General features: G+C 39.3%; 1 protein-coding gene across 1 annotated transcript in view; it reads right to left on the reverse strand.

Annotated features, from left to right (window-relative positions):
* Positions 1-22623, reverse strand: part of scn4aa (sodium channel, voltage-gated, type IV, alpha, a) — a gene marked incomplete at its 5' end in the record, with an annotated part of 62122 nt that overhangs the window by 16061 nt on the left and 23438 nt on the right. The window contains 5 exons of the mRNA XM_079801209.1: positions 4742-4864; positions 4968-5141; positions 5306-5460; positions 5576-5702; positions 8255-8623. Coding sequence (XP_079657335.1) covers positions 4742-4864; positions 4968-5141; positions 5306-5460; positions 5576-5702; positions 8255-8623 — 948 coding nt within the window. The remainder of the gene's footprint in view (positions 1-4741; positions 4865-4967; positions 5142-5305; positions 5461-5575; positions 5703-8254; positions 8624-22623) is intronic.

The raw sequence follows: 22623 nt of genomic DNA on the forward strand, positions 1-22623 counted from the left end.
GCAGGGCTCGCCAGGCCTCCCTCTAAGCGAGTTCCTGAGCATCTCAGGCTTCTCTGGCATACACTGGGCCTCACTAGGCCTCCCTAATGGGTCTTTGGTTCTCAGTACAAAGACTTTTAACTGGCATGATGCTGACAGCTAGTGGTCACCCTAGCGCGACTGGTGTCGCTTCTGCTACTTGATCCCCAAGGAGGGGATTTCAGCCTGCAACCTGGTTTACCTACCGGGCAGCCCCCTTTAAGCTCCCCTCCTTTCGGAAGGGTCATATGTGAGCCAAGGCTGCCTGGGCCTGATCGGGTGGTCGTAGGCCCCTAGGGTGGCCTCCCAATTAGATCAGTTTTTAGGCCAGTCTGGCCTCCTGAGTGTTTCTATCTGATAATAGCTCAGTAGATCCTAGGATTGCAAGGGTTTGCCTCGCTGGCAAGGGTAGAAAGCGCTAAGCTGAGTGCTGCTCTCCAGGATTCCCGTCTCTGAGATCCGGTCCGAGGAGGCCACTGCCATTCTGCAGTCCCTGGGACTGGATGCCTCTTCAGGAGGCGAGTGTCCAGAGGCCCTGTTATCGAACAGACAGGGATGGCCCGGCTGAAGTGCCCGTTAAAAAAGGCACCAAGCTAGGCCTCCTTGGTGGCAGTAGTGGCTGGCTGGGGCGCCCTAGGGCCCCCTAGCCACATTCCCTTAAAGGAGCCCCCTTCTTTCGAATGGGTTGGATCCAGGCCTTTGAGCGGCCTGGGTAGAACTTCTCTAAGTGTTCGAAGCTTCCTACTCAGGCTTATAGCTTGGGCTATGACCGTAGGGAATGCTGTCTATGTGTACTGCTAAAACTGCGGGTTTTTATTCTCGTTGTTTTAATTCTCTCACTGCAAATCAGTTTTCTGACATGTATCATAGTAATGATGTTTCAACAGCAATTTCAGTTGCTGCTGAGCATTCTTCAAGTCCAGAAAATTTAATTTCTCTTTTTAATTCTTCATGCTCTGATATTTTGGATTTGATAGCACCACTTAAATATAAATGCCCAAAATTTAAACCACAACCATGGTTGGATGACTCCACTCGTTCGCTTAGACAAATTTGTCGGAAAGCAGAGAGGAGATGGAAAAAAGATCATCTTGTGGTTTCATTTGAAATCTTTAAAAACTGCTTGGAAAATTTTCAGAAAGCAGCTAAAAAAGCAAGAGCTAAATACTTCTCTGATATTATTAGTAAATATTCTCATACCCCTAAAATCTTGTTCAGCACTATAAATTCAATTATTAATCCTCACATCTCTAATGAAGTTGAACCATCTCTTGATATCTGTGAGAGATTTTTGAGTTTTTTTACTGAAAAGATTGATAGTATTAGATCAGCCCTCAGCCCTTTCCATTCTATTATTCTGCTTGACAGTCCAGTTAACACAGCTACTTTCAATAGTTTTCAGCCAGTGTCTCTTTCTGATCTGAGGAACTTAGTGATGCAGATGAAATCTACAACATCACCCCATGATGTTGTTCCTTCCAACATCATTAAAGGTTCTTTTGAGACTATTGGTCCTACCATTCAAGTGATAATTAATTCTTGCTTAGTCTCTGCTATTGTTCCAGCATTTTTAAAGCATGCAGTTGTCCAGCCGTTGCTTAAAAAGCCCAATGATGATGTAAGGCGTTTTAATAATTATCGTCCTATCTCAAAATTGCCATTTCTTTCAAAAATTTTGGAAAAAGTTGTCCTATCACAGTTACTACCTTTTTTGGATTCAACTCAGGTACTTGAACCATTTCAATCAGGTTTTACTACTCATCACAGCACTGAAACAGCTTTGTTAAAAGTCATGAATGATTTGTTACTTGCAGTTGATACTGGTGAAAATGCAGTTTTAATTTTACTGGATCTGAGCGCTGCTTTTGACACGGTGGATCACAATATCCTTCTGTCACGTCTTGAACAGTGGGTAGGTGTTAAGGATACAGCACTACTGTGGTTTGAGTCGTATCTTAGGTCCAGGACTTTCTCTGTGGCTATTGGCCAGTTTTCCTCTTCATCTGTCCCTCTGTCTTGTGGGGTTCCTCAAGGGTCCATTCTGGGGCCATTACTCTTTAACTTATATATGCTTCCACTTGGAAATATAATTAGGAAATATAAGATTTCTTTTCATTTCTATGCTGATGATTCCCAGCTGTACCTTCCGTTGAAATCTAAACATTCTCTGCAGCCTCTCTTGGACTGTCTTGAGGATATTAAATGCTGGATGGCAAATAACTTCCTCCAGCTTAACAATGAGAAAACTGAGGTGATTATATTTGGTCCCTCCAAAACCAGAAACTCTATAGTTAGTCACTTAGATAATCTCACTCCATATGTTAAGTCACATGCAAAAAATTTAGGTTTTATTTTTGATTCTGAGCTTTGTCTTGAAAAACAAATTAGCTCAGTTGTAAAAAACAGCTACTATCAATTGAGAATCATTTCCAGACTTAAATCGACTCTTTCCTTTCAAGATTTGGAGAAAGTTATTCATGCATTTATTACATCACGGCTGGACTATTGTAATTCTTTATACCATGGTCTTCCTCAATCTTCGTTGGCACGTTTACAGATGGTTCAGAATGCAGCAGCCAGACTGTTAACTTGTACAAAAAAACGTGATCATATCACTCCAGTCTTAGCTTCTCTTCACTGGCTTCCCGTTTATTTTAGAATTCAATTCAAAATTCTGCTGATTGTTTTCAAAGCTCTTAACGGACAAGCCCCATCTTACATCTCCGATCTTGTTCATTTGAATTCAGCTCCTAAGTCCCTCAGATCAGCCAATAAAGCTCTCTTATATGTCCCACGTTCACGACTTAAAACGAAAGGTGATAGAGCCTTTGCAGTTGCTGCTCCACGATTATGGAATCAGTTGCCACCCGACATTAAGAGTGCTCCTTCTGTTTCTGTTTTTAAATCTAGACTTAAGACATATCTCTACGTTTTAGCATTTCCTGCTTATTAAATTATGGATTAGTAATGTTTTCTTGTTTTTTCTTACTCTAATTTTGACTGTTAATTTTATTATTATTTTTATTTTATCTTTATTGTATTTTATGATTGTGTTGTACAGCACTTTGGTCAGTGTAAGCTGAATTTAAATGTGCTTTATAAATAAATTTACTTACTTACTTACTTACTTACTGTCACTGACAGCCTTATGTGACCAGAGGGGGAGTGGTTCAGGCATTTCAGTTGAATTTGTTTGTTCTGACAGTTGTCACTGCCAGTAGGCATGCACTCCCCTCGGCATGGCGGCGTTGGTATTTCGTTCCCCGTAGCGTCAAGCTGACGCAGCGCGAGTTCCCTTTCGAAAGGGAACGTCTCCGGTTACGTATGTAACCTAGGTTCCTTGAGAACAGGGAACGAGGCGCTGCGTCGCTTTGCCATGCCTCAGGGTTTGCCTGCCGGACAGTCCCTGAAGACGAAGGGCGGTGTCATGTTGGCAGAGGCGCCCTTTTATACTTCCTGGTCGCACCCTGATGACATCATCGGCTGTCGCCGGTCAGTAGGACTGATGTGATTCGATTGTAGCTCAGACACCTGTCACGCTGGAGGCGTTCCCCGTAGCGTCAAGCTGACGCAGCGTCTCGTTCCCTGTTCTCAGGGAACCTAGGTTACATACGTAACCGGAGACGTTTTTTATTTTCAACTTAAAAATGTCAAAATCAGGAAAATTCTACTTTTTTTTTCTTAAACACTTTTAAAAGAATCACATTTCCATTCATTTGGTATTTTTGGTATTTTGTGTTTCCATTACTGCTTTCATTACTATCACACCAAACCACCAATTGACTGCTTGCTAACTTGTGTTAACAAATGTGAGGGTGCATCGTGTACATGAGTTTGGGTGCTGGTAAGGACAGTAAGGACTCTTGCTCACTTCACATTGGGACACTGATGGTGACATGATAACATCCTCTTTGTACAATGCCACTAATGGTATTTATAAACAACAGCATAACTTATATTTTTCGGACAATTTTTATAATTGGTTAAAAAATAGACTGATTAAGCACACATCTTTCTGTATTTAATCGTGATTAATCGCACCTAACATTAAAGTTTTTATATTTTTATATTGTAATAATTTCACATTCAATATCCAAATTAATGTAGAAACAACATAAAGACAATATATTTTAAATATTTGATCTAACAGGTAGGAAATATACAGAAATTGAATAGTTATCAAACACTTCACAGTTTTCACTGAATAAATAGCGTGCCTGGTTGGACCAAACACGATTTTTAAAAAAAAGACTCACATATTGCAATGCTTTCAGTGGCGTAGTTAGTACAGAGTAAGGCTTAAGGATCTTGGTTCTGACACGATCGACCCGGGTTCGAATCTGCCTTTTGCAGAGTTCGCTCTTCTCCCTTTTCTCATCACATATCACATCGGAAAGGCATTTACTTTCATTAAAAATTAAGAAAATGTTCTAAAAATGGAAATAAAGCTCCTCACACTATTTATACTTAAAAACGTCATAGCATAGTGCATTAGTACGCAAATTGGGACGCACCTATAGTACGCATAGATGCTCCCTGGTTTTTATGGTGCATTGTGGGACTTTTTAATAAGTTTGCGATTGTACCCTTAAAACGACAACATCACATACAGTATTATATCAAAATCCACTTAAAGGATAATCAAGGTCAACTTCAGATCTTTATTCTAGAATAGAAGAATCACACACAAGTACACATAAAAGAAGAGAGAGTCATTCTTTACCCTCATTCCCTCAAATCTTGATAGCGCTCGAAGGGGTCGAAGAGCCCTGAGTGTTCTGAGAGATTTGATTGGTCCAAGCTCAGAATAGCCCATTAAGTTGGCTGTTAAACTGACCAGAGACACCTTCAATAAAATAACAGGTGAGCAAATCAGCACACACAAACTTTGGCATCCAACAAGTATTCGCTGATAAGGGTTACGATGAAAATTTTGCAGGTAAACTCACGTCCACAATGAGGAAGTCCAGCCAGCACCATGCACTAGTGAAGTAGGTCTTGAAACCGTATGCCACCCACTTCAGTAACATCTCCACTATGAAAATGTATGTGAAGACTTTATCAGCATACTCCAAAATGATCTTGATCACTCTGCGGCGCTCAATGTTGATATCTTCAAAAGCCTGACAGAATGAAAAAACGGATGCATCAAACGAGCATCCGGATTTATAAGTTCCCATTTCCATAAAATGAAACTAGGAAGGATTTAATATTGCATAGATGTAATATATGTAATAACATAACTATAGTGCAGAGATAAGCATTGGCTCAGTATGGACAGACATACCAGTGCTCCACTGCTAAGGAGGATCATAAAGATAATGAAGGTCTCAAAGTAGTCATGCTCAACGATGGTGAAGCATGTTTTTCGGAGGTTCCACCACCTTTTCCCCCATCCTTCTTTGGTGTCTACGCTCAAACATGCACATCGCTTAACACAACCTAGGTAAAAAGAGAAAAACATTCTGACCTTGAAGAACCTGCAGTCTTGAAGTGGTGCCTTGAACATTAATATTCATTATGAGTACTGGTAAGATGCAGAAACATGCATGCTCACCCTCTGTGAAACAGGACTCTGGCTCTTCAGGCTCGGGTTCTTCTTCCTCTTCGGGCTCAGGCTCAGGTTCTGGAGGCTGGTAGTCCACTGTGCTACAAACCGAAGAGTCGTCATCTTTAAGAGCGACCTGTGCAGGAAAAGACGTAAAGAGAGCGAATGGGAACACTGCAAAATATGAGATGTGATTTCACACATTCATTCTAACAATATTCATTAAATTAAGTAAATAAATATGCACTATATTGCCAAAAGTTTTGGGATGACTGCCTTTACATGCACATGAACTTTAATGACATCCTTAATCCGTAGGGTTTAATATGGAGTTGGCCCACCCTTTGCCACAATAACAGCTTCAACTCTTCTGGGAAGGCTTTCCACAAGGTTTAGGAGTGTGTTTATGGGAATTTTTGACCATTCTTCTAGAAGCGCATTTGTGAGGTCAGTCACTGATGTTGGACGAGAAGGCCTGGCTCGCAGTCTCTGCTCTAATTCATCCCAAAGGTGTTCTATCGGGTTGAGGTCAGGACTCCAGTCAAGTTCCTCCACACCAATTTCTTCAGAACACTTCAGAATCTAACTGGAAAAAGTAGACCACCCGGGTCTCATGGGAATACTCATTTCAACATACACTCTCAAAAAAAAGAGTACAAAATTGTACCTTTTAAGGTAAAAGTGGCCGTCACTGGGGTGGTACCCTTAAGGGTACATTTTTGTACCTCTAAGTCAGGGGTAGGCAAGTTCGGTCCTAGAGACCTGATGTCCTGCAGAGTTTAGCTCCAAACCTACTAAGCCACCACAGTATAAAACTCATGGCTCCCAGCATGCATTGCAGCATTAAGTATGTCACCATTGTTGAGATTCATTTGCTGATTCTTTATATCTGTGTGCGGCTAAACTTTTTTCCCCCTAGAATATATTTAAAAATCAAAATTCAGAATGCTTGATCTTTGGCAAGAAAGTATTGTTGGTGAATATTATTTATTAATAGTTTTAGTCAGTTCAGTCAATCATTTTTCTTCATGACAATTTTTGTTTATGGCTTCTTTTGATTTGAACAGATTATGTGTTTTGTTAACACTGTAACAAAAACCACAAACTCACATAAAAAGAGTCAAACTGCCCAACTAAACGAAACACTGATCACAATAATATTTTCAATAAAAACAACATCGAAACCTCTGTTAATTCTCAATAAGAGCTTCTATAGATGTCTTTCAGGGTTGGAGCCAAACTCTGCAGGAGCAACTCTCTAGGACCGAACTTGCCTGCCAATGTTTAATTGTAGGGGTAAATGTACCCTAAGGACCAATTGTGTACCTGAAGTGAAGTAATAAGTAATAATGGGTAGACGTTCAGTCTAGGTGCTAATTCTGGGTTTATCACCAGGTTCACTCAGGTGTGTCGGCCAGAACACCACTTAAGGCCAAATCTCCAGAGAGTGAAATGAAGAGAGGAGAGATAATTCTTTTTATTCTGTTTATTCCTTCCTCTTTCTTGTATAAGTGAGTTTAAAGGTGAGTGTAATGTCGAGTGTGGTTTTTCTCTCATTCACGCACACTCTGAGGAAAGTGTCACTCACAATTATAATCTAACCGACCGATGATCTCTATCATACTGAATACTAACTGCGTGACAACCGACTGACCATCTTTATCGTACTGCATACTAACTGCATGACGTCAGATATAGTATACAAACCAGCGCGCGCTTTTGCTACCCTATTACACGCACTGAATAAACAGGAGTGAAAGTGAAACATAAAGCACATTATGGTCAACTGTACTAAATAATAGCAACACTAACATAACTTTGGGGCCTTTTCTACAGTACCTTTAAAGGTACAGTTATACGTTTTGTTCCCCAAGGAACATTGTACCTCCACTGTACCTTTTTTATGAGAGTGTACTACGATTTGGGACCCACTAATTCTAATTTCGAATACTATTTAGGATGGATAGTATGCAAATGGAGACGCAGCACATGACTCAAAGCTAAACAGAACAAGACAATAAAAACTAAACAGAACGTGACTGTCACATTACCTTTTTATTTACCACTGGGTTGGGATAGGCCAAAATTACCATTTTAAGGGTACGATACAGACATTTGATGTCTTTAAAACTCTTTTCATGGCAAGTAAATTTCATTTTCATTTCAAGGGCCAGATTTTATAAATGGCAAACTAGTGCAAGAGCGCAATTCCAAAAAACGCTGATGGGAGTGGAAAGTTCAGCACGTGATCTATAGACAACATGCAAATTAATGAACACAAATGCAGCCGGATCATTTCCATAATGACCAATGCAAACTACCAGTTAGCATCTGGTTTAAGACATGCTTTTTTGGGGTGGTAAATAATGGGGAAAACACCAGTAAATTGACGAGCGTAAACCTTAGTAAATCACCTTGCATGATTAATTTAAATACTTTCCTCCTATAAATGTTGCGTCTGAAAGGGAAACTCCTACAAATGCATATGCAATCAGTTCGGCCGCAAAAATAACCGTACCCACGCCTTTTCAGCACTAATTCTTCACTGCGTGTCTTTAGTAAATCCTGGGGGGTTTGCGCTGGAGCAAGCTGTTTTTAAAGAGTAATGGTACACTGCAGTGTACACTATTCTAGACATTGATGGAAGGAGAGTGAAGTAGCGTTGATTGCTAAGATATGACCCCTTACCTCTCTGTCCTCTTCATCAGAAGATTCATCCGAGTCCTCTTCCACTTCAACATCGGACTCAAAACGAGCAATAGGCACAGTCAGTGTTGGAGACAAACAGTTGCTCAAGCCATCTGCCATTTTTCCCTCATCCAGGTGGTTTAAAGCATATAGTTCTAGGTCTCCTTCCCCTCCTCCCTCATTATTGTCGGGAGGTTTCTTTCCTAGATTACGCTGAACCATACTGGCGACGAAGGCTTTGAGCCAATCTACACCCCTGGTGATGCGACCAATGGCGATCTGAAGGTTGTTCTCACCGTCGTCATCGCCTGCAGACAGATTATCCCCACTGAAGGAGCTGAGAAGCAGGGCCAGGAACAGATTCAGCACCTGAGAAGTATAGGTAAGAATGAGCGTGGCAGGATATATAAGATGTTCATGTAGCTAGTAGTAGAGTGTGGTGCTAACAATGCCAAGATCAAGGGGTTCACACTCATGGAAAAATATATATGATAAGTCTTTTTGGATAAAAGTGTCAGCCAAATGTTAATGTACAGATATACATCCGATCTGAATACTTGCAATGTTACAAGTTAATTGTAAATGAACACAGTTAAGCTAAAAAAGTGATCAACTTTATAATTAAATACATATTTCTTTTTTTTTTTAAAAAAAGAGAAGATCTAATCTTGGCTAACATTATTCAAGTCTCAAGTCTCGCTATGTTCCCACTGCAAGCCTCAAACTCGGTCCTGGAGGGCCACTGTCCTGCAGAGTTTAGCTCCAACCCTGATCAAACACACCTGAGCAAGCTAATCAAGGTATCCAGGATCACTAGAAAACATCACAGGAAGGCTTGTTTAATTAGGGTTGGAGCTAAGCTCAGCAGGAGAGTGGCCCTCCAGGACCGAGTTTGAGAAACCCTGCCTTAAAGGGATAGTTCACCCAAAAATTATCTCATAGTTTACTCACCCTCAAGCCATCCTATGTGTATATGACTTTATATTTCAGCCAAACACTCACCCTGTGGTCTGTGTGGGTCCTAACGCCCCTGTATAGTGATGGGGACACTATACTGTAACAAGCACCGTCCTTCGGATGAGACGTTAAACCGAGGTCCTGACTTTCTGTGGTCATAAAAAATCGTAGGATGTCCTTCGGAAAAAGAGTAGGGGTGTAACCCCGGCATCTTGGCCAAATTTGCCCATTGGCCTCTGTCTCCTCTCCACCATAAGCTCGTGTGTGGTGGGCGTTCTGGCGCAATATGGCTGCCGTCGCATCATCTAGGAGGATGCTGCACATTGGTGGTGGCTGAGGAGATTACCCCCTTCCATATGTAAAGCGCTTTGAGTGCCTAGAAAAGCACTATTTAAATGTAGCAAATTATTATTATTAGTGAATGGTACCTTAGAAATTGACACCCAAAAAGCAAACCCATCCATCATAAAAGTAATCCATACAGCTCCAGGAGGTTTATACAGGCCTTCTGAAGCTTCCGGCCATCCGCGAGTCTAGTTTCGTCGAAGAGTGATCTCTGACCCCAATGAATAATGTATAGATAAACGTGGAAGCTCAGGATAGAGCAAAACAACACAAATTTTTCACAATCACCAGTGAGTGCCCGTGTAGTCCACCAGAGGGCACTCCACCTCAGACTATTATCATTCCATCAAAGACTACATTACCCATAATCCTTTGCCCGGACTCATCTTCACTCATTGTTTGCATCTGTGTCTCATCACCTCATTACCCCATTACCCCAGCCTATATAAACCATGTTCACTCTGTCATTCACTGCAAAGTCTTGTTTGTTGTATACTGCATTTCGGAGCGTTTTCCCTAGTTTCGTGTCTCTAGTTTTGGATTTCTTGCCTGTTCTGTGGATTACCCATTTGCCTGTCTCTCCTGTCTTGTTTGCCAGATTGGACTGATTGCCTGTGTATGACCTTTTGCCTGTTTTTGACTACGATTGTGGATTACCCTTCAATAAAGCTGCATTTGGATCCTCAACCTTTGAGTCTCAGAGCAGTAGGTTACAGAATTAGAAGTCTAAAACGAGAATTCTTACGTTTTTTTTGTTTGTTGCCCAGCCCTATTTGTTTGAACCGCGAGAGTCGTCTACTCTCACCTAAGCTTATGCTACGCCTATGTCCTACATCAAGCGCCAGGTCAGAGGTCACTCTTTCACCGGAACTAGACTCAGGGACGGCCAAATTATAGTATGTAAAGTTATAAATATGGATATTTTTCTTACAAAAACGCATAACTTTGCTTCAGAAGGCCATTATTAACCTTGGGTTACTTTTATGATGGATGCATGTGCTTTTTTGAGCTTCAAAATCTAAGGTACCATTCACTCTCATTATAAAGCTTGGAAGAGCCAGGATATTTTTTTAGTATAACTACGATTGTGGTTGGCTGACAGAAGAAAGTCATATACATCTGGAATAGTTTGAGGGTGAGTAATTGTGATAATTTTCATTTTTGGGTGAACTAACCCTTTAATGCTTAATTCCGATTTATCACGAGCTCCAATTTTTTTGTATAGCTGTTCATATTGTGGTTTTAAATGTGGCCAATATCAGATTCCAGTGTGAATAGATCATGGACTGGACTGAGTAAATGATTACTTGTTTATTTATTGTGTGATCTGCCGCCGAAGACAGTGAATTTATGCGCAGCCAGGCAATATAAAAAACAAAGAAAAGGATGCAAATTTTTTTTAAACATTTATGATGTTTTGTTTGTATATATTGAGCTGTCACTGTAATACTTGTGAGCTCTGACACATCACTTTCCTTCACTGACTACCTTTCGCAACTGTCTGAGTGCAGAATTGTGACAAATTGCGATCTAGAGTGACGCAAGTCGCATGAATTCTGATATGACTGTTCAGACTGCGGTCGGTCGCATTGCAAAACATTTGACCTGTGTCGGATTTAGGACCACATATAGAAGTGGCACAAATCAGAATCAAAACGATCACATTCCATGTGGTTTGTGCTGTTCACACTCTCATGACAAAAACAGCACTGAATCACATGAGCAAAAAAATCTGATTTGAGCCACAGTTGCCTGCAGTCTGAACGTAGCCTCAGTATTAATCTAGTCTCGCAAATAATTGGTTTCCAAGTTATACACAGTCAGGTTTAGGTAGGCTCTGTTGTAATGAAGTTTCATTAAATATGATGTTGTCTGGAAGCCTGAGGCAGGGATGCTATCTTTAGGATCGAAGCACACTAGCACATAGTTACAGCAGCCATGGCTGGCCTCATTTACACAGGCTGAGAATTATTAATAAAATAAAAGTGCAAGAGATAAGACAGGTAGAAAAAGGCAGAGTGTTGTTGGTTCATCTGTGATCAACAAATCTACAAATGTTGTTGAGCCACTTTTTAAAAATCTACATTTTGAGAATTTAGTATTATAGAGGAAAAGCAAAACCAGGCATACTTTTATGAAGATAAATTATCCAATCATACCAAGAAAAAGCTGTCTTTTTAATGAGAATAAAGACATATAATTTCAACTCACAGTATGGTATATTTTCCACAGATTCAGTACTTAAAATATTTTTGACACTTAATTTGTTAAGGTATGTGGGTGTCTTTAAAGCTCCAAAACAAGAATACTTCATGAACAATTAATCCTCCTTAGTCAAGTTACTTAATACTATATTAATCATAATAGTGTCACGATACTATATTAATACCCCAGAGCGCACATTATTTGGCACTCAGCTACATCCTAGTGCAAAATGCCCAGACCATTTGACAACATATCAGCCTAATGTATGAAATACATCAAGCTTCTCGAGAAACACACCAGTAGAAGCAGGTGCTGTGATTTTCACATCGCACATCAGAGTTGCATGCCAAATGAGGCCACTGATATTTGGTTTCCCGTGTTACACTCTAGCATACTTTTTTCATCCAGCCCACTAAACTTAGAGTGCAGATGCAACTCATGCCAGTGCTCAATGGGTCTATGTTCTTGTGAAGTATTCTGCTTATTTTGCTTCAGGACCCTCTGGTTTTGCTCAGTATACCCTTTTAACTCTTTCCCCGCCAGCGTTTTTAAAAAAAAGTTGCCAGCCACTCATTTTCACAAAAATGTAATGGCCCATAGAATATTTTGTTGTATGAATATCTGAGCATGCTATGTATATGTATATGTATATGTATATGTATATGTATATGTATATGTATATATATATATAAAATCTAGCTTCTTGTATTTAAAAGCTTAGACTTTGTTTCGTATCAAAAGCAGGTTTGGCAATTTGAGAGCGAGAGACGCGCGTGAGTGACAGAGAGATGGAGGGAGAGCAGGGAAAGGAAATGCAGCTGAAAGAATATGTGTGTTTTAAATAGCGTACAATTTTTTACAACAACACGCAATATGTGGCGGCCGGTGTTGATTCTGTGATTCCCACTTTCAATAAATTTTGATAACATGATAGTTGATCGTTTTAGGGGGGCCCCCCTAAAAAGGGTCTAGAACCGCCCCAGCTTGTTAGTCAAAGAAAAGCTTTTATTGACACTAAGCCCAGCAAACGCTCGATCTCAGAATATGCCAACCCTTGACGTCATTGTGTGGTGAAATGCCGCCTCAAGCCAGCCCACCGACTCGTGGAGCTAAACTGATCGCGCTACAGAGCAATAAACATGCCGAAGATAGCAAGATATTGCGCTGTGCCTGGTTGTGGAAGAACACAATCGCTCCATAAGCTTCCTTCAGGTTCTAATATTAGGAATGTGTGGTTGAACTTTATTTTTAATGAAGTTCCATCTCACGTGCGTAAGACGTTGCACGTTTGTTCGCTTCATTTCACCGCGGAATCGCTTGTAAACAAGACACAGGTCGAGACTGGATTTGCAGACATATTGAGATTAAAACACAGGAATGGTGCAACACACTTATGTGAGTAAAACATGTTTTTCATATGTGATAGTATTGCATTGTTACAGATCGCTTGATATCTACTGATTATGCTGCAGAAGTTTTGAACATGAGATTTGTCTGCAGCGACGTTTTGCTGATGCACGTGCTTGGCTTGTGTGTGTGTGTGTGTGTGATGCGCAGTTCGCGGATATATCCACCGATCGGGCAGGCCAAGTAATAAAAAATAACATTCATATTAATTGCAGGTGGATGAGAGATAAATAATTGTGTTTGTTTGATAAAGATATTTTGTGAGCCCTGTGGGCGGATTCCTGTTGCCGTTTCTCCACATTGGAAGTTTTCAAAACAATTCCCACATGTACTGACGGGGGAGCCGAAACTCATTATTATGCGAAACTGTTATCCAATCATAGCAGTGGGCGTTTACTTCCAAGTCTTCAGTGAGGCACGCCCATAAAAACAGAGCGTTCCAGGAGAGAGGCTCAAAACCAGGGTAGAAAATAGCCTATTACTTATTCATTATGATGTTTTTGAATGTAAAAACCATGCAAACGTCATAAGTTGACCTCAGACAACAGTATAAAAAATTTAAAAAGCCAGTTCAAGACACCTTTAATGTTGATGATCACGTTATTTTACATATGCATCTGATTACATACGTTTTTTTACGTCTTCTTTTCCTGTGTTTTGATCAGGAGATTATGTACTCATTCAGAAGATGCGTAATAGCGTCCCCTAGCGTATAACAGTGAAAACACGGAAACCCAGAAAAGTTTGGCGGAGAAAAGTTTTCTCACAAATAACGGAAAATTCGGTTTTTGGCAGGGAAAGAGTTATCATACAAATGTAAAAAAATGTATATCCAAATTTGACATTGGAACCTACATTTAGGATTAGGGTATATCCCTCTTGGCATCAAATTAATTTTTGCCAAAATACAGAGTTTGACATACATTCTTTGACACCAACAACAAAAGATATAGGATTTTCTACTTGCTTCAGAAAAAAGTTGATAAGCCTATTGAATTTGTGATTACATACTGCCATTTAAAAATTTTAGGTCAGGTCAAGATTTTTAAAAAGAAAGCTTTAATTTTATTCAGCAAAAACTCATGTAATAATTTTATCCCTTAAAACTCATCTTTGATCACCAAAATGACATATTTAAACATTACCTTTAAATCATTACAGCAATTATGTTATTTCAACTTTTCAACTAAAAATGCAGCATAACTCTACACCCTTGCTGCATGTACTTCATGAATATGCAAATAAGCCCCGCCTCCACTCACTCACACAGGCTCGTCTAGAAGTCAATGTATCAGAATAGTGATGCATTTTATGTATCACGCTCCACAACGGCGGACACATAACAATAATTAATACGATTAGTCTTTTGCTTGACTACATTATCAAACAGCTAATAATATGTTGCTAATGTTACACAAACCATGTTCCAATTATCTCAGTCTGTCTTATAAAAATCAGCATCCTTAGAAATGCTTTGAACATCACAAAACGTCATAGTTCATCATAACATTGTAATATACATCATATTCATAATTCACCCGCTATATTGCTGAATGTACCCGATTTGTCATATCAACAGAAAAATATACCGGGATTACCTGGCTTCTTTTGAGACTCGCTAATATGCTAAAGTACTAAAGTAGTTTGTGACGTAACAAGCCGTGTTTTTGAGACTGCAGATTTAAGGAGAAAACATTCAGCAATGGTGTTGACTTATGAGTTTGCACATGGTTTGTCTTAAAGCATATTAAAAAGACCACATAGACATATAAACAATATTAAAAACTTAATTTTCACCACAGGGGGTCTTTAAATCGATCAAAAGTGACAGTAAAGATATTTATAATGTTGCAAAATATAATAAATGCTGTTCTTTTGAACTTTATATTTATCTCAACGAATAAAGGGAAATCCCGCACACTATCAGTACTTGCAAAAAATATGAAAATGTTTTATTAGCAACGTTTCGGTCTACTGACCTTCATCAGGCATATACGATGTATATGCCTGATGAAGGTCAGTAGACCGTTGCTAATAAAACGTTTTCATATTTTTTGCAAGTACTGATAGTGTGCGGGATTTCCCTTTATTCGTTGAGATTTTTTGGATTTGGTTATCCTTTGTCCTACGCACCTATCTATTACCTACAGGTGTGCGATGGTAATTGTGCACAAACTTTATATTTATCAAATAATCCTGGAAAAGAAAATGTGTCATGATTTCAACAAAAATATTAAGCAGCACAACTGTTTTAAACTTAGTAAGAAATGTTTCTTGAGCAGCGAATCATCATATTAGAATGATTTCTGAAGGATCATGTGACACTGAAGACTGTGGTGATGATGCTGAAAATGCAGCTTTGCACAACTATTTAATTTGTTGTAATATTTCACAATAGTAATGTTTTTACTGTATTTTGTTTATCGAATAAATGCACTTTTGGTGAGCATAAGAAACTAATTTTTTTTTTTTTTTTTAATCTCACCAACCCCAAACTTTTGAACGGTTGTGTATTGTTAGCTGCTTTTTCTTATTTGCATTTAACATTGTTTTCCGATCAGAACAGACTTGTGACCTCATTTTGGGTCATGGCCCATCAATCACTAGAACAGAGTATAGGTGGGAAGCTCCCACGTGGATCTTTAGCTTCTATCACTGTGTTTCTTTCTCAGCTGTTTGTTTCTTGTGCGCCAAGACATTCACTTGAGCTGGGTCTTGGCACACAGCAAAGATCAAAACCGTTGTTTGCTGGCTCCAGTCATACGATGTAAATAGAAGGCAGCACTAAACATGCAGCTTTGGCTTGCACAGCCTGTTTGTCCAGAAGACAAGTGCAAGAGAGGGTAACCACATGAGGAGTGTGTGTGTGAAATGTATGTTAGCCATGGGTCATGTTGAGTAATGATGCTTTTGTTAGCTCGCTAAGACAGGCCATTTCCTTTTCTCTATGTATAACCTAAGAGGAAGTATACAGTCAGCAGCTCCAATATGGTAATTATGTGCACAGCTGCTAGCAGCTCATCTGCATCTCCTTGTTCTGTAACAACACATGAAGTAAGCAGGCTAGTTTTCACTTAAAAAGTCAAGCCAAGTAAAATTTCTTTGTACAGAGTTTTTAAAAACATACATTGATGCAAAGCAGACCTGCCTAATTCCACCCGACCAGCGGCATCTTGAGACATTTTCAAGAAACTGCTAAAGAACACTAGACCCATTAAAACTAACACACCACCTTCACCTTAGAAAAATCCTTGCTGCATGCACTGTGCTAAATTAAGTGAGAATTGCCTTAGCACTTATTCAATTGTTGCCCTTTTGTTGGATAAATTGCTTCGATTGTTTTTCCTCTTTTGTAAGTCACTGTGGATAAAAGTGTCTGTTAAGGGATCCATAAGGGGTCCGCTTCGCGGGGATCCTGATCACTCTGTCGGGTTTATTCTGCGATAACAACCGGCTGGATGTACATTATCCCGCTTATTACATGGCTACTTGTCTCAAGTAAATTAGACACAAAATATTGTCTTGAGTTTAAATATTTTATTAGCTCTTACGCAAAGAAAAACAGTTCCAAACTGCTTTAAGCCTTTATCCATAGCTGAAAAGATTTGTTTTAACCATATATGTTGAAATTAATGCTGAAAAGTCTTCCATTGTAACCCGTGGTGGTTACGTGTTTTTCAGTCACAAGATGGCGCCAGACAGTCACCGGCAGCGGAGTGACACATTAAGCATATAAGTAGTACTCGTAGTACCCGGATGAGCGGTGTGTTATTCACTTTGGCAGTTGTTATCTGGGAATAACATACCGCTGGAATGCGCGGTTGACCAATCAGAATCAAGTATTCCACAGAGCCGTGTAATAAATTAATTTAATGCAAATGTTATGCACAGTCAAACCAAAAAATATTCAGACACCAGATTTTTTACTAGTGTGTGCAGGACACTATAGTTAGTGAGGATAGCAAAATAAAGTCAACTGTGACATATTATATCCAAAAATGTTTCATACAGTGACTACCACTAAAATGTATAAAAATTTGGGAACAAAATTATTCAGACACTTTGACCTGAAGTGTTTTTTTTTTTTTATTGCTAATGCGACCTTTTACACCACAGACTGAACACAATGAAGCATTGCTTGGTCATTGGTTGACCTAAACTGCTATTGTCTAATTGTGTAAATTTGACAGCTGACAGCTGATTGGTTGATTGTAATCCATTACACACCTTTTTATCAAAGTTATCTGACATTATCAAGATTAATTTGTTCTGACATATTCTTGTCATATTTTATTATAATTTTCTAATCTATAGCGAATAAACTGTGATAATGTGAGAAAATAGTGAAGGTGTCTGAATAAATTCAGGTTTGACTGTAAATGTTTATAATATCTTCATGGCTTATAGCAGAGTAGAGTTATAATATAGTTTACATTTTGCGACGATACAAGCAATCAAGTAGATTTTCTATATAGTATATTGCTTTATGGGAATGTACTGCATTGTATGCAGATATAGTTTAAAATATACCACACTGTGACGTGAGCAAAAACCTATGTGTAACGTTGGTTTTGGGTTTTGTTCATGTCTTTTATTTTGTAATTCATGCTCACAGTCTTAGGCTGTGTTCAAAATCACCCCCTATACCCTCATTCACTATTCCCTACATTACTCCACTAATATAATCCATTTGAAGGAGTGAATAAAAACGAGTGTGTGAATTCAGACACTGAGTGCAGTGCGCTTTTGCATAGTTTGTGCTTGCTGTTTAATAATCATTTGAAACGTAGCAAACTGGCAGCTCCAGTAGTAATGAAAAGATTTATCATGAACTCTGTCCAGGGCTGCGTTTAACTCCACTTTTAGACATAGACTCGTGAACTTCCCTAAGCACTTCTCCTCGGGGGAATCCCCGCCATCATTTTCAAGTGCGTTCAACCTTCAAGTGGGCGAGGAAAGTTTATTTGGACAAACCCTTGACCCCTCGATTTTGACACTTAACATGTACACTACAGGCAGATCCATAGACCACAATGCAACCAAAATTCCAAGTGATCAAGGGCTTAAGGCCAAAGCACATCACTTTCTATGAGTACGCGAGGGTCAGCGCACAGTGCGCGTGACGAGCATTTTGTCATCAGAAGGGCATAAAAAATTTACTTTAATGCAGCCACTTTAACGTTAGCATGTATAAATCATAATTAAACAATTTAATAATCAATTAAAAAGGAATTTATACCTGTAATGTATTTCGGAAAATGGATGGATGATTCAGCTAGGGAAGCCATCTTCTGGCGAGACGCGGGAATTCATTCGGCATGGCCCTCACAGTGCATTATGGGTATTCTCTAGCCGTTGAGCGAACATTGGTCGTACACTCGTTATTGCGGTGCATTATGGAATTGAATGAGTGCACTCGATAACGTCCACTACAGTTTCTGATACACCTACAAATGGCTGTCCCTTCAAATAATGCCCTATTTATATAGGGCGCAATTTCAGGCACAGCCTTAGGCCTAGTGGTTTCTTTTTTTCTAGTTTTAAGTATAAACTCACTTGATTTTGATATATTTGTCAGAAAACAAGACTTAATGGGCCCTATTTTAACGATCTGAAACGCAAGAGTCAAAGCACGAAGCGCAAGTAACTTTGTGGGCGGGTCTCGGCGCTGTTGCTATTTTCCCGGCGGGATAAATGGCTCTTGCGCCCGGCGCAAATCTAAAATGGGTTGGTCTGAAGTAGCTTCATTATTCATAGGTGTGGTTTGGGCGTAACGTGAATAAACCAATCCGAGCATCATCCAACATTCCCTTTAAAAGCAGGTGCGCAAGTTCCATTATGGATTGCTATTATTATGGCGTATTTACCAGGCGCACGCCAGGAGCGGTTCACAGCCGAGGAGACTGATGTTCTTGTAAGAGCAGTGAAAGACAGAGAAGTGAAGTTGTAATGTTGTACATTATGGTAAAGGTGATTTCACAGTCTTTTTTTTTTTTTCAGTCTTTCAGTTTTTTCAGTTTTTCAGTCGATTTTTTTTCCTGGTTCTTGACGGACAAACCAATTTGTCAGATGTCCTTATATACATATATGTCTTGCCACTATTGGGCAAACAGGTCTTATCCTTAATTATTACAATTAGCCTGAATCATTTGTAAGCTAGATTTATGCCTATTTTTTCACATCTTCGTGGCACACCACAATGATTTCCGTCATCTCATGTGTTAATATTTTTTTAGTGTAACAATTTATGATTTGCAAAAATAACTGTTGCATCTGTGTAGATTACATGAGCAAAGTGTATGCGCGTTGTGCACGCTATACATTATGGTCAAGCATGCGCCCTTAAAATAGCATAATGAACAACGCGCAACGCTTTTTCTGGTCAGTGGCGCAATTGTTTAATGGAACAGCAAAATAGCACCAGGGATTGTTTGCGCCGGAACACGCCACCTTTTTTGCGCTGAACCGCCCAGGGAGCGCAAGTTCATTCACTAGTTTAGCGACGTGCTTCTGTGGAGGGAAAAGCGCGCTTTGCGCGGGTGCAAAATAGGAATGACACATGCGTCGGTGTACAAAGTCAATTGCGCTGGGTGCAAGATAGGGCCCAATATCTTAAGTCATTTTCCTTCTCAAGTAAATGTATCTTGATTTAAAAATGTTTAGGTATTTGTAACTGGAAAACAAGACAAAAAACAATACTAAGTAAGAAAATCCTTTTTTTCAGTGTTGTGATACAATACAATGAAACACTAAAGTATTTTAAATCTTAATATTCTTAATTGCTGGCAAAGGACATTTAAATATTTTTTTCCCATTAAAAATCAGCAAATGGTTGTACACTATAGGCTGCCCAACATATGAAAGATGAAATGTTATGACTAATTAACACCTGATTACACAGAGGAATCAGATGCTAACTGCTGGGCCACCTGAATGTCAACAACAGCCGGCCTGCCATCAGCTGTGCTGAAAATCCTTTGGGTTTGGCTGGGTTGCTATGCTAAAGCTTCAGATCAGGACAGCTTCAGGCTAACAGTTATAAAGATTAACAACTTAGCAGTGGCAGCAGATGTCATAATAATAATAAATATATCTGCAAGCAGCCATTAAGGGACCAAGCACAAAGCAGCAAGCTTTGAGTAAAATCATCAGTAAAATATAGCATTTTATTTCATATACTTTATTGTAATTAGTGGCAATTTAATATTTTATAGTTATAGCGCCACCAACAGGCACAATCCCATCACTTTTTTATGTGTCCTCAGAGTGTGCCCATAAATAAGTGTCAAATTTGGTGAAAATATCTCATTTCGTTTAGAAGTTAGACATGTTTAAGTTTGAGTACTTAAAAAAATTACCCAAGTACGACTGCATTTTTTGCCACTTACACCATGTCCTAACTACAGGCGACACAACGCCGCGACATACGATAAAATGTTAATTTGAGATTTTGTCCTAACAAGCCGCAATGGCGACACACAATTATTCTATGTTAGAAACGGTCTCTATTTTTGCAACGTCGCGGCTGGAATACCAACCACAAAACATGGCAATGATAATCTTCTCAGGTAATGTTTATGTGCTTTATTTAATGTGTGTGCTTTATTCAAAGTGTGACTTTGAATTTCACTTAGTGTTCACAGCTTTGTAACGTATTCATACTAAAAGCAGCAATGGATAATTTACCTCAGATATCGAAAAAGAACGTTCAAACTGTGAACAAACAAGTATATTCTATGACAAAGATTGATTTAGTAACTCTGTATGTATTTTTAGTAATGTTTAAATGGTGAAATATTTGTGAATTTGATTATGTACTTATCCATTTCCTTGTGAGTGCCGTCAAGATTAATCTCTGGTGCCATCCGCTTGTTAAGTCGACAACTCACTTGAGAATGCCATCGACGGCTGTTTATGAGTGCTATTTATTCATATTAAACATCAAACATTTTAAAAAGTTAAACATTTTAAATACTTACAGTCTACACTATAGTCTCTGTGCTCACAGCGTCGCAGACATTAATATTTTAACGATTTATAAAAGATTTATCACTGTCTGGCCATCTGGAATTTTGGTATGGAGATTGAGGTTATGATTATTGTTTATTTTTTGTAGTATTACACCACATTGTGTGTGTGTATATTAGCACCGTTTGTTGTTTTTCTTGTGGTATGAGATGGTATGCCGCGTGACATCAGACTTAACAACCGGATAGCCTACACTTGTCCCGAGAGCCCGCCCACACACTCTTCTGATTGGCTGTGGTCGCATCTCGTAGTTGCATCGCGTCTGGTGTGGACAGACAAATTAGCTTGAGGCTGGAATCCTATCACATCGCTTCTAGTTAGGACACGGTGTTACAATCAAAATTTGGCATTTTACATTTTTAATGTTAAGCTAACAACTTATGATTCTGAATTTCCTATGTTGGTTTCGTCTCGAATGGTGTTGAAGATATTCCCGAATGTTGTTTTAAAGCTAAATTGTTGGAGTTATGAGCATATATTTGATTTCACCACTAGGTGGCACTGTCTCAAAACTTCTCAGGCTTCTTCAGGGCATTGTGCTGTTGACTCATACCGACTTTCGTAATGATATGCTAATGCTTTAAAAAAAAATACAGCATTTCGCCCAAAGTGGCCGATATGGTAAAATTGGATATCATTCAACTCGGCATGCTGCCCTGAATCTAATAAGTCCAGTTTTATATTTTTGGCCAAACCGTTCAGAAATAATAAGCAAAAATAGCCATTTTGCAATCTCCGGACCAGTATTTGGCGCTGTGCCGAAACGCAGCAAGAAGCCTCAGGTCTTGCTTGTGATGACACAAGTACCACGTTTGGTTAGAATACGCTAAAGCGTTGCAGAGAAATAGCCTCACATCCAATTTGGCATGCTCTTCTTCTCATTTGTTTGCGCGTTATTCAAGAATGGTTGGGTTAATCAAAAAGCTTTTGAAAACTTTTTGCCAGCATAGTCTGAAGATGATCTGATTTGATTTTCATGAAAAATGGAGCAACCGTCTACGAAGAGTTCGAATAGTATTGTTTTTGGCGGGAAAATGTTGCCGTCTTAAGCCAAGGAATCAGAGGAAAATTTGTTTTTGTTTCTAGCCCTTACAGTTCAAAAGTTATTAGCACAAACGTGCAACTGTGGACAGTTGCTTGCGCTAGAGCGATTGAGTTAGAGACTCCAAATTTGCTATGGTGACATTTCAGACTGTCCTCTATGTGTGTGCAAAATTTCATAACTTTCCCACAAGCGGATCTATGGGCGGCCATAGACTCAAGGGCGGAAGAAAAAGAAACGGAAGAATAATAAGAACGCCAATGGAGACAATAGGTGCCATCACACCTTCGGTGATTGGGCCCTAATAATAATGTTCCCTCTGAGTGCAGAAGAAAATAGTAACATAGCAGTGCTGCACTGAAAGCTTTAGACATTCTTGCACATG

The sequence above is a fragment of the Gobio gobio genome, assembly GCF_949357685.1.
Source record: "Gobio gobio genome assembly, chromosome: 20".
Lineage (NCBI taxonomy): Eukaryota > Metazoa > Chordata > Actinopteri > Cypriniformes > Gobionidae > Gobio > Gobio gobio.